Genomic DNA, 16,013 nt, shown 5'->3' on the forward strand with positions numbered 1-16,013 from the left:
AGGCATTTGACACTGTCCTGCACTGCTATTTAGTGAAAAAATTATGAACTTACTGAGTATTGAATCAAATGTGCAACAGAATTCAAGACTTCCTAGTAGATAGAACTCAACACATCGCTCTTAACAGAGCAGAATTGACAGAGGAAAAGGTAATTTCTGGAGTAGCCCAAAGAAGGGTCATAGGACTATTACTGTTTACTGTATCTGTAAATGATCTAGTAGAAAGCATCAGAAGCTCTTTAAGACAGTTTGCAGATGACACTGTTGTTTGTAAGAAAGTAGCAATGCCAGAAGGCAGTATGGAGTTGCAGAATTATCTACAGAGGATTGACGAATGATGCAGGCTGTGGCAGTTGACCTTGAATGTCAATAAATGTAACATATTGCACATCCATAGGAAAAGAAATCCACTACTGTACAACTACACCATTGATTACAAATAGCTGGAAACGGTATCTACTCTAAAATATCTAGGAAAAACTGCCATGACCACATAAAACAAATAGTAGGAAAAGCAGATGCCAGACAGATTAGTAGGAAGTATCTTAAGGAAATGTAACTCATCCACAAAGGACTGGCTTACAAGGAGCTTGTTTAACTGATTGTTCATCAGTCTGAGACCCTTACCAGATAGGACTGACAGTAAGGAATAAGAAGGAAGAGTCATTGCAGAGTGACACATTTCATCATTGAGTCGTTTGGTCATTGCAATAGTGTTACAGACTTGCTCAACAAACTCCAATGGCAGACACTACAAGAGAGGCGTTGTGCATCACGGAGAGGTCTCCTGTTGAAATTCCAAGAGAATACTTTCTGCGAAGATGTGAAGAACATATTACTTCCTCCCACAGCTTGCAAAATGACTGCAGCAAGAAAATTTGAGAAATTAGAACTAATACAGAAATGTACTGACATTCATTCTTCCCATGCTCCACTCACGAGCAGATGAGGGAAGATGGATCAGTTAGTGGTGCCAGAAGTACTCTCCACTGTACAGTCAGGTTGCTTGCAGAGTATTGATGTAGACAATAAACAATGCTCAAGGTTAAACATTCAAATAGGTTGGAAATAATTTATGATCTGAGTATTTTTACCATAAATACAAAGTCAAATAAGGGTAATGCAGGAGTGGGTTGGACAATGAAGAAGAAGATAGGAATACGGGTAAGCTAGCCAAGATAGACACGAAGCCCACAAGTACTGCTGCAGTATGAGCTTTTATGCCAACTAGCACCACAGATAATGAAGAGATTAAAGAAATGTATAATGAGGTGAAAGAAATTACTCGGATGTTTAAAGGAGATGAAAATTTGATTGTTATGGGGGACTGGAATTTGATAATAGGAAAAGGAAGAGAAGAAAAAGTAACAGATGAATAAGGACTGGAGGAAAGGAATGAAAAAGGAAGCAGCCCTGTAGAATTTTGCACAGAGCTTAATTAAATCATCCTAACAGTTGGTGTAAGAATCATAAAAGAAGGTTTTATATGTGGAAGAGAACAAGAGACTCTAAAAGATTTCAGATTGATTATATAATGGTTAGACAGACATTTACGAACCAGATTTAAATTGTAAGACATTTCCAGGGGCTATTGTGGACTCTGATCACAATTTGTTGGGTATGAACTGTAGATTAAAACTTAAGAAATTAGAAAAAGGTAGGCAATTAAGGAAATGAGACCTGGATAAGTTGAACAAACCAGAGTTTGTTGAGAGTTTCAGAAAGTGCATTTGGCAACAGTTGACTAGAGCACAGGAAAGGAATGCAGTAGAGGACAAATGGGTAGCTTTAAGTGATGAACTTCTTTGATGGTGGTTTTGATGTCCCCTTATAATTTAGTTAGAACATGTAAAGCATTTAGCTACATTTGAATCATTGATACAGGTATACAGGGACTGCATCAGATCGACAGCTGAAAAACCGTACATCCGTCATCAAGTTGGTAAAACTATAGGAAACTTACAGTTTTGTCCATATGAGGATGTTCTCGGTGTAGCAACAGCAGGTGGCTTCAGCAGCCTTCTTGTACCAGGTAAGTACAAAAATCTTCAGTTTTGTAGCTGACAAGTTGAATACCTATATGTTGTCAACAACATTTTTTGCAATATTTTAAGTGCTATTTTCCGTCCATATTGTGGGTGTACACCTTTTTTTATCCATGACTTGTCAATTTAATTCACTTCAACATTGTCACACACATTAAAATAAAGTGTTTAGATGGTTCAAATCTCATTTCATTTGTTAATCCTAAGTGCATATTTCAAACTCTAAAGTGTTACATATAAAAGTAAGTCCGCTCTAGTACTATCATACTTAAGTCAGAAATTTCAGCCTTTTATTACACTAAACAACCATCTTTGTACAGATTATGTTCTGTATATTATTTGTGAGTTTCATGCCAAAAGGTGGAGGGGGAGTCAGTTTAAGATTTATAGTGATCACATCTAACCACAAAGGGACACACTCACCTCCGGAAAAATCAGCACCTTTTTATAATTCATAAATATTGTAAGCAAAGTTCTGGTAGAATGTAAATAATCTGGATATAGAGTAGACCGCTTGGTGAATAGGAAAGGCATGAAGTCATCAACAGGCACATAAAAAAGAATGAAAGTCTCTGTCAGTGACTGAACGCCTTTACTGTTCAGTGAGTAGTCTCCTTTACTCCTAAAATACATATAAAACTTAGTGTTTGTGGATGAAGTTGATGATACCTCCAAAACAACCCACCACCAACCGCTTCTTTTTGAATCGGGTGTTACATTTGGTGCCACCATTGTGTGCTGTAGTAGTTGTGCTATAATAGCTGTTGTGGTTGTGGAGGTACAAGTTGTGATATTCACCTGCTTTATTTCTTCGTTGATTGACCTTGGTGTCAACATACTGCATTGCTACACTGGCTGAAAAAACAGGGGGTAGAAGTTCAACACTGGCTACTTTAAATGATGCAGCCGACAGGTGCACATTTGTGTTTCACAGTTCTTTACTTTCACTGTTCACAACCCCCAAATAATACACAGTTATATGGCCAGTGCACTACTGTTTAACTTTCGATAAGCCTCATTAATAGTTTGAGGCAAACACCAACACGTTACTACAATAGTTTACTGTTGAACCACTACAAGCAGTAAAAACGTAATCCCATAGTTCTTGCCGTATAATACGGTACATATTGAACAGACTCTGTCATTGTTTTAGCACATGGCCTATTACACTTATTCCACAGTTAAGTGAATGCATTGTTGTTGATCTAACCTCGTCTGAAACTCAGCCATGGACTGACTGTCTCGGGACCAAAAATCGGGCCCTTATATATCATCACAAAAATAGGCCCTGAAACTACACATTGTTTGATGTTTAATTTACAGAAATTACAATTACAACTTAACTCATTAAATTAACTGAATACATCAAAAAATTCCGTCTTTTTAACAATTTCTTCTACTACAAGGGTTAAGCTGTATTATTTGTTTAGATCATGAAATTAACAGATTTAGTTATGCAAACAATACTTTTGACAGAACTTGTAATTACTTTGGAATTAAGGGCTGGCTTTGCTAACATGTTTTCGAATAGAGCCAAATAAGTACTTAAAGAATGCCAGTGTTTTGTCTTCCAAATGTTTATAATTAGTGCAGAATTTATATTTGTATATAAGTCAACAATAGAATTTAAGTTACGAAACAATTACTAATTTCACCCTATAACGAAAGATACTAACTAGGAATAGTCAAAAGTACATACATAAACCTAAGCACAAAATTCAATCTGGTGTTATATTCAGGGTGTATACGGCCCGGGACATCCGGGAGATCCGGGAAAAACCCGGGAATTTTTTAGAATTCCGGGATTTTTCATTGTTTTAGATTTCAGTTAGTTTTGTAGGTTTGACGTGTAAGATCAGATACGCTGACAAAGAACTTTAGTCCACTACTGCTGAATAATACTGCAGCAATGAAACATAAATCAGAGAATAACACCAAAATAAAAGTTTAGTTGGATAGAAAATGGGTAATTTACACAATGCACAGACCAGTTTGCCGACACCGAAAAGTGTCAAAGGCTTTAGATCGAAGATTATGCAGTACGTCCGTAACAACTAACGTGCATTCGATGTGCGTGACGTCACAATTGTTTAAATTTCTAACAGATCAGAAGAAAATATTACGAACAGTGGCTTGAGATGCGTTACTTTCAAAGTAAATTTCCTTGCAAGATGATTTATGTTACGTGTGAGAATGTGCAGTGAATTTCTTAAATCACAGGGCATTATAACTCTCATTCAAAACGTAACACTTTGAGGATCAGCCATTTGAAAACTGTCGGGCCCAGAAGATAAGTCATTTATGCCACTATTTAAAATTTTACCGGCACATTTGTATTTGATATGACTTAACATGTAACACACGCTAAAAAAAGACCGAGCTTCAGGTTAGTTTTCATATTTAATGTTGTTCTTTCATAGATAAAAAATTATGCAATCGATGCCAAAAAGTGTAATGGACCTTCAAAAAAATGTGCATAATGTGTTACTGAGCAATGTCACAAGTCTCTTCATGCCAGAACACTTCGACTTTTCTACGCAACTGATAATCATTTTGGCACGATTTTAATTGCCAAATTAGAGCCTGTTAGTAGGCCTACGGACTTCTTATTATTGTAGGACTAATAACAGTGGATGCCAATAGACGATGCAATTCTCGTTCGTACATGCACATCTGCTTACGAGTCAACCGGTGTAGAAACGCACTTAGCTGAGTTGAGCGAGCTCAGCGTAACTTCGTAACGTAGGCGCCACGGCCTGTCTTTCTCGTAGGCCTCGTGCTCTGAATAACGCCGTCATTCGCTAGCGAGGTCACGTGACATGAGCTATGACTGGCTGACAAAAGTGCATCGCTCAACGCAATCTCTATTTTAGAGTTTCGGAAGCTACCGTGCTGTAATTTGTGGAATTTGTGTAAATACTTTCGCAATACGAAAATAGTTGTCTCGCATCAAACAACTTTCCAAACGCATTGTTTTTCCAGGATTTCGTTTCCTAAAGTGGTGGGACGTCCTCCGCCGGTATAAGACCTTTACGATTCAAAGGACTGATACGTTTTATACCTCCGAGGGAAAGTATACTGTTACTTAACCCGGATGTATTTTCACCCGCTTTATACGCAATTTCATCCGGGAGAAATTGTGTTTTTAACCGGGAAATCCGGGAAAAATCCGGGAATTTTTTTTTCTTGTCCACGTAGACACCCTGTATATTCTTTGACCTGAGGGTCAACCTTTCCCTTTATGAAAATGCAGATTATACTCACGTATGTTAATGGTAATTGGTTAAAAGTGAAAAAATGAATTTTAAGGAGGCAGATGGTAAAACAAGAGGGGAAGCAAAAATATCCCAGCTTCCTTTGTCACAAAGTGTTAGAAGTGGTCATCATTGCATCATGGTGATCACTAGAGCATTGTTGCTTTCACATCAGTGTACTTTTCAAGGAAATAAATTTAAGATTGCAGTTTCTCTTCATAATTACGATTGAGAAACAGCACATATGATATTGATTCTCACTCCGGCAAAATCGTCTTAACTGATGTGTTATGTGCCATAGTAAAGATAGAGGCACAACTTACTGAGAAGGTGTATCTGTTTGTAGAGGCAATATATGCAAACAAAGAATGGTTGTATGAGCAAGCAATTTCAGCTACAAAAAATGACAGTTCAACAAATGAATCAGTGATACCATGGCGAACCTATACAAAAGCATAGACATTCCTACAGAATTCCTGCATGCACTTAATGTTTCTGATATTTTTTCCAAAAAAAATATATATAACCTTTTAAGAACATCATAGAAGGAGAAATATTAACAGGAAAAGAAAATAGCTAGTCATCATTCTCGCCATGAATTCCACTCATTTCAACTAACTTACTGTTCAGCTTTAAAAGGCTTCAGTTTCTGATAAGATGAATGTACAGTATGACTATCAATAAGATACAAGGTCAAATATTCCAGTGTTGCATAGTGAATTTAAGAGTATGAGTTCCTTGCATAGGCAGCTGAAGGTAGCTTATTAGTATGTTATATACCCACAAAACTTTTTTGTCTTTACACTCGAAAGCAAAACCTAACTGTAGCTTACAACAATAAACTCTGAATAAATTAGATGCTTTACGAACAAGATGATTAACTGCACTTTTTCCAATTTAGAAAACAAAAGCACGTTCTTTTCAGCTACTGACTGACTGGTATGCATTAGGTTTTTTATTGTTTCGCTGAATAACTTCAGACAGATGACAGTGTGAGTCCTTCAATCGGGCCAGTTGTTGCCATGTCAGCTGTGCTGAAACTCCGTTCCTCTCCCACTGATGTTTTCCGTCCAAATCTTCATAGCAGTGACAGTGGCTGTGTGATTTCAAGATGAACATACAGACCTGTTCTGTCAAGTGACATGCTTTGATTTTTAAGTTAATATTATCTGCTTTGAAGTGACATTTAGATTCTCGTTATTGTGTATCTAATCTATATTAAAATTGTTTGAATTTATATATTACAAACTATTTTTCTCGTTGTGAGTGTCATATATTTTAAGTAGAAGTGACCAAGGATTGTCTTTAATGCTGAAGACTTGATGAATGTGTCATCAAACCAAAGGTGAAGAGTTTATGCTAACTTCAACGCTGTTTCTTAGCCAAAACGATCTGGTCACACAGTTAACACATAGTCACCGAGGCTACAATAGGCTGTAGTTTTGGAAATGTTTCGTGACTCTCAGTACTCTGCTGCTTGAAAAATAAATACAGTTTAAAAACTGAAAGTCACTATTATGTTTTCTTCTGTGCAATGTGTATCATCTGAGTTACCACCTCAAAAATCTATGCAGTAGAAAAGTGCATATCAGAGGATGCAGGAGTTACTGAGTATAAAACTAAATGTATCATACGAATTACATACGGATTCTTTAAAATTTTCCTACAGAAGAGGTGATGTGGGCAGTTAATTCATTTTCAGGTAGCTGCCATTAGAGAATATTTATGAAGGGAAAATTAAAAAAACGAGACGCAGCTTCGCGAGTCTAACTTAACTTTTATGCTGTGTCTGTATTAATTCTCTGTTAGGAGATATTTATTAAGGGTTACTTATGTTTCAGGTAAATTCTTCCTATTCTATTCTCAGGGTAGAATGGGAAACCGTCATTTACACAGTGTCATGTGATAAAGTGTGCTTTTTTTCTTGTTTCAGGAAGTGGAGAACCAAATTTTGATGCACTTGAGAGCAATCCATTCCAGAGCAAATCTCAGAGGCGAGAAGCAGAAGTGAAGGCATTGTTAGAGAAGGTATTGATAATATCCATTCAACATTTTTCATGATCTTCTCAAGAATACCGCTATTGCTGAGCTGGAAATGCCACTGCCTGTACAGATATCCACATTATACCTTTCTAAGTAGGCTCTGAAAGCTCTTGTATGTTAGTCATCATTTTATTCCTGAAGTGGAACTATACTGAGGAAGACATTTGTGAATGGTCCCAGTGTCATTCAGCTTCTCCAATTATGCATCTTAAAGTCATCAGTAAGCTCTATATAAGCTTTATTGTTTGTGAGATTTTCCTCATCATGAATTTGGGTGTACTGAAACGTGCTTAACAAAGATTGTACCAAAGTTTCTGAGAAGGCTTACAGTTAGTTCATTTTCTGTTTCTTACAGTGCAATATCATTGTGTATACAGTGATGTGTAATATTTGGAGATATAAGTAATCTTTCGCATTCATCACTCATAACTGAATGGTTACAAGTAAAAGTCAGCTATAATCAAAATAAAATAAACAACCCAAAGCAACAATCTGTTTTGTCTTTTTGTGTAATGAAGCATTTGATACAAGCTAATTCATAGCTCTGATCTTGCTGTAGCAATCAGTAAATTATTACAATATTGGTGAATCAGATTCAAAATTTTATGTTGACAGCCACAAGTCCATAGGTGGACTACATTATTGTGTACTTCCATAGGTTCTTATTCCATCGCCTGGGAGCTACACATAACTTAAAAACACAAAAAGTACTTTCTCATTGCATATTCAGAGCAGAATTACAGCTTAAAAAACATTAACTAAAGCTGTAACAACAGTATGAAAAGGATGGCACAACAACAAAAAAAAGAATATTAGAAATATTTATGCTTTTGAACAAAGCACTTTCTCAGATGTAGAACTCTCATATCTTCACACAGTAACAACAATAACAATAACAATAACTGACATGGCTACTTGGGCACTAAGGCCCGAGTGCAACTTTGTCTGATGTGAGCAGCAATCTAGTGGGATGGGGGATTCAGGAGGAGGCATGCAGTGGGGAGGGGGAGTTTTAGCAGGATAGGGGTGGGAGAGGGTGCTAGTGCTGCCTATAGGAGTGTGCAGGGACATGATGTGGATGGGTAGGGCTGCTGGGTGCAGCATCAGGAGGTTGTGCTGGGTGGAGGGGGAGGGGACAGAAGTAGAGAAAAGGAATTGTAGGTGCATTGCCAGAATAGAAAGCATTGTATTGGGAGCAGGGAAGAGAATAATCAGGTGGAGGGCAGAGTGTTGTGAAGGTTGAGGCCAAGGGCACTACAGGAGAGTTCCCATTTGCACAATTCAGAAAAATTGGTGTTGGTGGGAAGAATCTAGATGGCACTGGCTGTGAAGTGGTCATTCTTTTGAAACACATCATGTTGGGTGGCACGTTCAACAACTTGGTGGTCCAGCTGTCTCTTGGCCATAGTTGGCAGTGGCCATTTATCCAGGCAAACAGCTGATTGCTAGTCATGCCCACAAAGAATGTGGCACAGTAGGTGCAACTAAAGTTTATATTGTATTAGTTTGCTGCATAAGTTCGTAGTGTTTTTGTTTTCCTTGTTGGTATTGTGCTTGCTGTGGGTTTATTTATCAATTGTCATTTTTTATTTGTAGTTCACTGTTACTATTTGAGTTTATATTTTGTCATTTGGAGATAGTGAATGGAGCTATGGGCACTAGAAAATGGTGTCCCAAGTGAAGAAATCAGAACATTTCCAACATATTCTTCTATTTGAGTTGAATAGAGGGTGATAGTAGTGGAGAAAAGTCAGAAATATCTGTGTCATGTATGGGGATAATGCCATTGGACAGAGCATGGCAAGAAAATGGTGTTCTTGTTTTAAGGATGAACATTTTGTCATTAGTGACTCTTCAAGTTCAGGAAAACATTCAGTGTCTAATGAAGGTTGTTTAAACACAGTAGTCCACAATGATCCACATCATTGTTGTTGAGAACAGGCAAATGTGATGAATTGTTATCATTCCACCATCATGTAACATTTGCGTGCAATGGGGAACCTTCAAAAATCGGGTGTATTGGTAACACATCTCTAAGCAAAAATCAAAAAAATCAGTGGGTGGCCATGTGTACATCTCTGCTTGCTTATCTTCAATTGCCTCATGAACACCACCAACTATTCCTATGTATCGTGTGATGAGAAATGGTGTCTTTATGCTAGCATATGGTAAATAAAGGGCTGATTGAACTCAGACAAAGCAGCAACTCCCGGTACAAAGACCTGGCCATATCTGCAAAACATAATGTTATGCACTTGATGGAGCAGCAGCAGTGTGATGTACTACAGATTGCTTCCCCAAGGTGTAACCATCATTGCTGACATTTATTGTCAACAAATGAGTTTTCTTGAAGGTGCAATCCAAGAACAATGATCAGGAAGACTGCATGAAGTGATGCTAATCCATGATGATGCCCGCCCACATTCTGCTAGACTGACAAAGACACTGTACGGGAGTTGGGTGGTCATTCTGCACCCACCTTATTCACCTGATCTTCCACTCTCAGAGTTTCACCTTTTCTGCTATCGAACAGCCTACAAGGAACTTCCTTTCCAGATGAAAATGTGCTCTGAACATAGCTTGACAAGTTCTTCGCCTCAAAAACGTGATTTCTACAGTTGTGGAACTGAAAAGTTACCCCAACATTGGCAGATCTTTTGTGAATAGTGAAGGAGAATATGTTATTGATGACTAAAATCTCTGTTCTGTGTACAATTTGTGTTTATGAATCTTATGGAAAAACACTATGAACCAACCTAATAGATTACAAGGCTACTTTCAATGGAAAAACACTATGAAATTATGCACCAACCTAATATATCACATTGCTACTTTCACTACAGCCAAGAGGTTGCTGGACCTCCCAGTTTCTGAACATGAACATGTTGCCCAGCATGGTGTGCTTCACATTAATGAGTGCTATACAGCCTGTGCCATTTAGATTCTTCCCACCAACACAAGCTTTCCTGAACTGCACAGATGGGAACTCTGCCTGTGACATATCCTTTGTCCCCATAGCAATCTTCAACCTTTGCTAGCTCCTGTCCTCTACCTGCCTATCCCCTTCCCTGTTTGCACTAGAGTACAAGTAAGCCTTCTCTGCTGCCAATGCATGTACAGGTCCTTTCCTCTTCGCCACTTCATAGCCATCTCTTCCCTCTCCCCCTTTCTCACTCATCTTCTACCCCAAGGAAGCCTCCTAATACTGCACCTAGCAGCCCTATCATGTCGCCATGACTGTGCACTCTCCCATGGGTAGCACTAGCATTTGCTAGCACCCCTACCCTGCTATCCCTCCTTTGCCTGGAGACAATAGCCGCGCGCGCGTGTGTATGTGTGTGTGTGTGTGTGTGTGTGTGTGTGTGTGTGTGTGTGTGTGTGTGTGTGTGTGTTGTCGTGTGAATTTGTAAATGTTCTATTTCTGAGGAAGGACGTCATCTGAAAGCTTAAATATTTCAAGTATTCTTTTTCATTGTGCCTACCATATTTACTCGAATCTAAGCCGCACTCGAATCTAAGCCGCACCTGAAAAATGAGATTCGAAATAAAGGAAAAAAAAAAAATTCCCAAATCTAAGCCGCACCTGAAATTTGAGACTCGATATTCAAAGGGGGGGGAGAAAAGTTTTAGGCCGCACCTCCAAATTGAAACAAAGTTGGTCCATTGTAATATGAGACTCAATTTAGGTCGAATGAATGACGATACAGCTACAGTAGTTTGGTTTGAGTCGTAAGCTTAGCAGTTGGAAGCTTTACCAGGTAGCCATTGCTATGCGTCAGGCGCTCTGTCCGTATTTACACGGATACTCTTCCTTTTTCACGTGCTTCGTCTGGTTTGAATCGATTGCTTATTTTGCTTTGATCTGATAAGTGCCGTTTTCTGTGTTATAGGTGTTTACGTAAGTCACTCTAAGCTGAAAATGCATTACTATATTGTGTCATGCATTGTTTGTCTCATTCTGATAGTGCTTGCGGCATGGCTTCCTTTTGTGCGCGCTACCGCCGCCTACAATTAAAAAAAGAGAGGAATCGTCTCATTAGCGAAGCAATGGCAAGAGACTGCTATTTGTAGTTACTTACACTGCTGCTTTCTTTGATAATGATCAACAAGAACCAAATAATAGACTGCGTATGATAGAACATGTTCTGAACGAGAGTTTGGCGAAATTTTTTCTCCGTTTGAAAGTCTTTGCGGCCGCTTCTTTAGTACATCAAATTCTGCACAGAAATTAGTCATCTTCGATTTAAAAATCTAGTCAGTTGCCGTGCTTCATTTATGACTGTATCACTATTCAGCATAAGAGTAATACGAATATAAACATGACACGATACGTATATTCTTCCGCGTTTGCTGTTGTCTCACTCTAGTTTCGTAGTTTATTAGGCAGACAGGATTTAAATGAGATAGAAACAAACACGAAAGAATACATGGCAAAATGTTTATATTCGTATTATTCTTTTGGTGAAGAGAATACTGCATGTGATTCACATTTCATCAGGTTCCTATTAGCAACCATCTCTTCTCACAGGTACGAAAAAATTCAGAACGTAACATTGGCCATATTGACAAAAATCCCAGTCTTGCCAGTCGGACTTTCGTAGTACATTGAAATTCTGCTACATTCGAAGATGAACAATACGGAATTTGTATTTACTTCGTTGGATAATGTATGAAAATGCAGTGGTCGAAACGCGGGCGGAGAAAAAACGCTCGTCTTCCAATTTTTTTTTTTTATTTTATTTACTGACGCAGAGGTTTTGGAGCCAGTATTTATCTTTGTGCCTACAAAGGATGCCAGTGTAGCGCTACATACATATGCGACGGCAGAAGTTAATTGTGGCGGCACCTACCAACATTTTTCAGAACTTCCGCTTGCTTTGCACTCGATTCTAAGCCGCAGGCGGTTTTTTGGATTACAAAAACCGGAAAAAAGTGCGGCTTAGATTCGAGTAAATACGGTATCTATAACTCTGTGAGGCCTGTGTGAGATGAGTAGTGATTTGTCATTGTAAAATTTGATAAAATTATTTCATTAGCTACTGGAACAAGTGAAACATTAATACATTTGTATTTTTAAGTGTGTATTTTATAATTTTCATTATATTAAGTAATCTATTTGTCAATTATATACAAAACTTCCCCCTTCATCTTATTTTCCTGTTTTAAGCATATTACAGGATTCTAGTCTGAAACACAATACTATTTTATGTTCCTATATGCTTGCCTGTCTTCTTATTGAAACTTGATATGAGATACATTTGTCGAGACTTAAGGCTGGTAATTTTTGGTGTCTTTTACAGATTCAGCCTGACTTGATAACGTTAGACCCATCAGTGATTGCAGAAGTTGACGTGCCAACTCTGAAAGACAAGGTGGAAGCAAAGAAGAAACTACTGGTAAGTATTTCAAGCTTAGTGACAGTCTCCTGATTGAATCTACTGGTATATTATTCTTGTTATAGACGTGTCTACTTAATGTTATGCTCTGTTTTGCAGTATATTAAGCCACCTAAGATAGATTATCAGCATCGCAAAGGTGGTAGAAGGAAAGGTACTGTTAAAGCAATGCAGACAAAGAAAATCCTCCAGGAACAAGCCAAAAAGGTATTATATCTTTTTTGTTAGTGTTGTGAAGATAGCTTTGTAATTTATTTTCAGTCACATTATTAACTTATGCACAGTGTTTTCTAGTATGTGAAATATTGGCAAGGTAGTCAATTTGTCAGTCACTGATTTTGTCCTCCGACATCATCATTCATTAATATTGAAACGAAGATTACACCGACAGTGTGAAATCACATTAGAATACAAAATTATCTTCTACAGGGTGTTACAAAAATGCGTGGCCAAACTTTCAGGAAACATTCCTCACACACAAAGAAAGAAAATATGTTATGTGGACATGTGTCCGGAAACGCTTACTTTCCATGTTAGAGCTCATTTTATTACTTCTCTTCAAATCACATTAATCATGGAATGGAAACACACAGCAACAGACTATACCAGCGTGACTTCAAACACTTTGTTACAGGAAATGTTCAAAATGTCCTCCGTTAGCGAGGATATATGCATCCACCCTCTGTCGCATGGAATCCCTGATGCGCTGATGCAGCCCTGGAGAATGGCGTGTTGTATCACAGCCGTCCACAATATGAGCACGAAGAGTCTCTACATTTGGTACCGGGGTTGCGAAGAATTGCCTCCTCCATTTCAGGTGTCCTCGTCGTTCTACGTCTTCCCCAGTCGCGAGTCATAGGCTGGAATGTTCCGTGCTCCCTAAGACGCCGATCAATTGCTTCGAACGTCTTCCTGTTGGGACACCTTCGTTCTGGAAATCTGTCTCGATACAAACGTACCGCGCCATGGCTATTGCCCCGTGCTAATCCGTACATCAAATGGGCCACTGCCAACTCTGCATTTGTAAACATTGCACTGACTGCAAAACCACGTTCGTGATGAACACTAACCTGTTTATGCTACGTACTGATGTGCTTGATGCTGTAGAGCAATGAGTCGCATGTCAGCACAAGCACCGAAGTCAACATTACCTTCCTTCAATTGGGCCAACTGGCGGTGAATCGAGGAAGTACAGTACATACTGGCGAAACTAAAATGAGCTCTAACATGGAAATTAAGCATTTCCGGACACATGTCCACATAACATCTTTTCTTTATTTGTGTGTGAGGAATGTTTCCTGAAAGTTTGGCCATACCTATTTGTAACACCCTGTATAATCTGAATATTTTACTGAAGATTAATATATGGTAGCAGTTGGTTAATTAGTAGGGAAGTCTATGTTTTGTGCAGTTTCACAATACCATTTATGGCAGGGATCTTAAGACTACTTCCCCACATTATAACTTTCATTCATTAAGTCAGTTAGTCAGTCAGTAATATTGTGGAGGATATATCACATCTTCATTTTGAGAGACAAATTGTTTTCTAGTAAAAACTCCTTTATAAAATTGCTCTCAATAAACCTTTGTGTTATAAAACCAAACTTGTATGTGTTAAAACTAAACAAATTAAATTCATATTTACCATGAAAGCAACAATTTAATAAACAGTATTGTTATGATTAACCTTTCAATTTTCTTTACAGGAGTTTATTTCAACCATAAAGTCTGTTACAAATGATGGAGTTGTACCACAGGAGCAAGATTCTGGGAAGATCAAAGTGAAAAGTAGTGTCTTAGACAGGTTCAAACCAAAGACAAAACAATGACTTCATTGTAATAACTGTGATATTGTACATTCAAAATAAATATATGTTTATAAATATGCATAATTCCTTATAATTTCTGCCTGTTAACATGGAATCTGCTGCCCTTTAAACTTCTATACTAAGAAAGCAGACATTAGCAAATATCATTCCAAAGTTAGAGTATGGAATAGTTGCCAACATAAAAACAAATATATTTACAAAGCAAGAAGCAAAGATAATAAAAAGAAAGTTAGCTGTTAGAGATAAAGGTTCCATCTTTATGTGAAAGAGTGGAAATGATTTGAGGATGTTGGAACAAGGGAGATATGGTGATTTAGGACAGTAAAGGACAGAACACAACTGTCTTCTGATCCTAAAATATCTCCTTTCCCTGTTAACCGTGTAGCTGAATTTCTTGTTTAAACATCAAAATTGCCTCAGGTACTGAAACCTAACATTTTTGCCACATTTGATTCATGTATGTGTTAGATCTGTCCTTGCAGTTTTGTTCTAACCTCATTTTATTGTGGATTCATTTTTAATTACTTTGTTTTTGGCAATGTTCATTTCACTATCTACTACAGACTTTATCGGGATCAAACGGGACAAAAAAATTAAATATGCTGTATTGTATAAAACAATAAAAAAAATTCTATAGGATATGACTTCGAAAGTTCATTAGAATTTGAAATGATTGTAGACTAAAAATATGCTGAGTAAAACTCTATACAGTGCTGGAAAAATTCATCCAGCAGGAAGTAAGAAAAGTAGATTATGAGACTTTATTTCATAATAGGGAGATGAGTTGTTGTGGTCTTCAGTGCTACTCTATCCTGTGCAAGCCTCTTTATCTCTGAATAACTACTGTGGCTTACATCCTTCTGAATCTGCTTACTGTTTTAGTGTATTAATGTCTTGGTCTTGCTCTACAATTTTTACCCCTGCCCCTCCCCCACTCACATGTCCCACCAATACTAAATTGGTGAGCCCCTGATGTCTCAGAATGTCATGTTTACCTATCACTTTACTGTACTCAAGATATGTCTAAACTTTATTTTCTCCCCAATTCTGTTCAGTGCTTCCTCATTAGTTATGCGATTTATTCATCTAATCTTCAGCATTCTTCTATAGCATCACATTTCAAACGCGTCTGTTTTTTTTTCTCTAAACTGCTTGTCAGCCATATTTCACTCCTTACAAATTGTTTCAAAAATGACATCCTAACACTCAAATTTATATGTGATGTTAAATTTCTCTTCTTTTTCCCTTCTTCAGGATCACTTCTCTTACTGTTCTATTTTACATTTTATGCTCTTTTTACTTAGGCCATCATAATTTATTTTACTGCTCAAACAGTAAAACTCGTCTACTACTTCTAGTGTCTCATTTCCTAAAATAATTCCCTCTGCATCACCTGCTTTAATTTGACTACATTCCATTCATTACCTTTGTTTTCATTTTGTTAAA

The 16,013-nt window shown here is 37.7% G+C and overlaps 1 protein-coding gene across 1 annotated transcript in view; it reads left to right on the forward strand.

Moving 5' to 3' along the window:
- The window catches only part of LOC126091166 (WD repeat-containing protein 46), a 61,520-nt gene extending 46,917 nt beyond the window's left edge, over positions 1-14,603 (forward strand). The window contains exons 9-13 of the mRNA XM_049907040.1: positions 1,885-2,032; positions 7,233-7,327; positions 12,643-12,738; positions 12,838-12,945; positions 14,445-14,603. Of these exons, the coding sequence (XP_049762997.1) occupies positions 1,885-2,032; positions 7,233-7,327; positions 12,643-12,738; positions 12,838-12,945; positions 14,445-14,567 (570 nt within the window). The 3' untranslated portion in view covers positions 14,568-14,603. The remainder of the gene's footprint in view (positions 1-1,884; positions 2,033-7,232; positions 7,328-12,642; positions 12,739-12,837; positions 12,946-14,444) is intronic.
- The last annotated feature ends 1,410 nt before the right edge of the window (positions 14,604-16,013 follow it).

This window comes from Schistocerca cancellata, chromosome 1 (assembly GCF_023864275.1).
Source record: "Schistocerca cancellata isolate TAMUIC-IGC-003103 chromosome 1, iqSchCanc2.1, whole genome shotgun sequence".
NCBI lineage: Eukaryota > Metazoa > Arthropoda > Insecta > Orthoptera > Acrididae > Schistocerca > Schistocerca cancellata.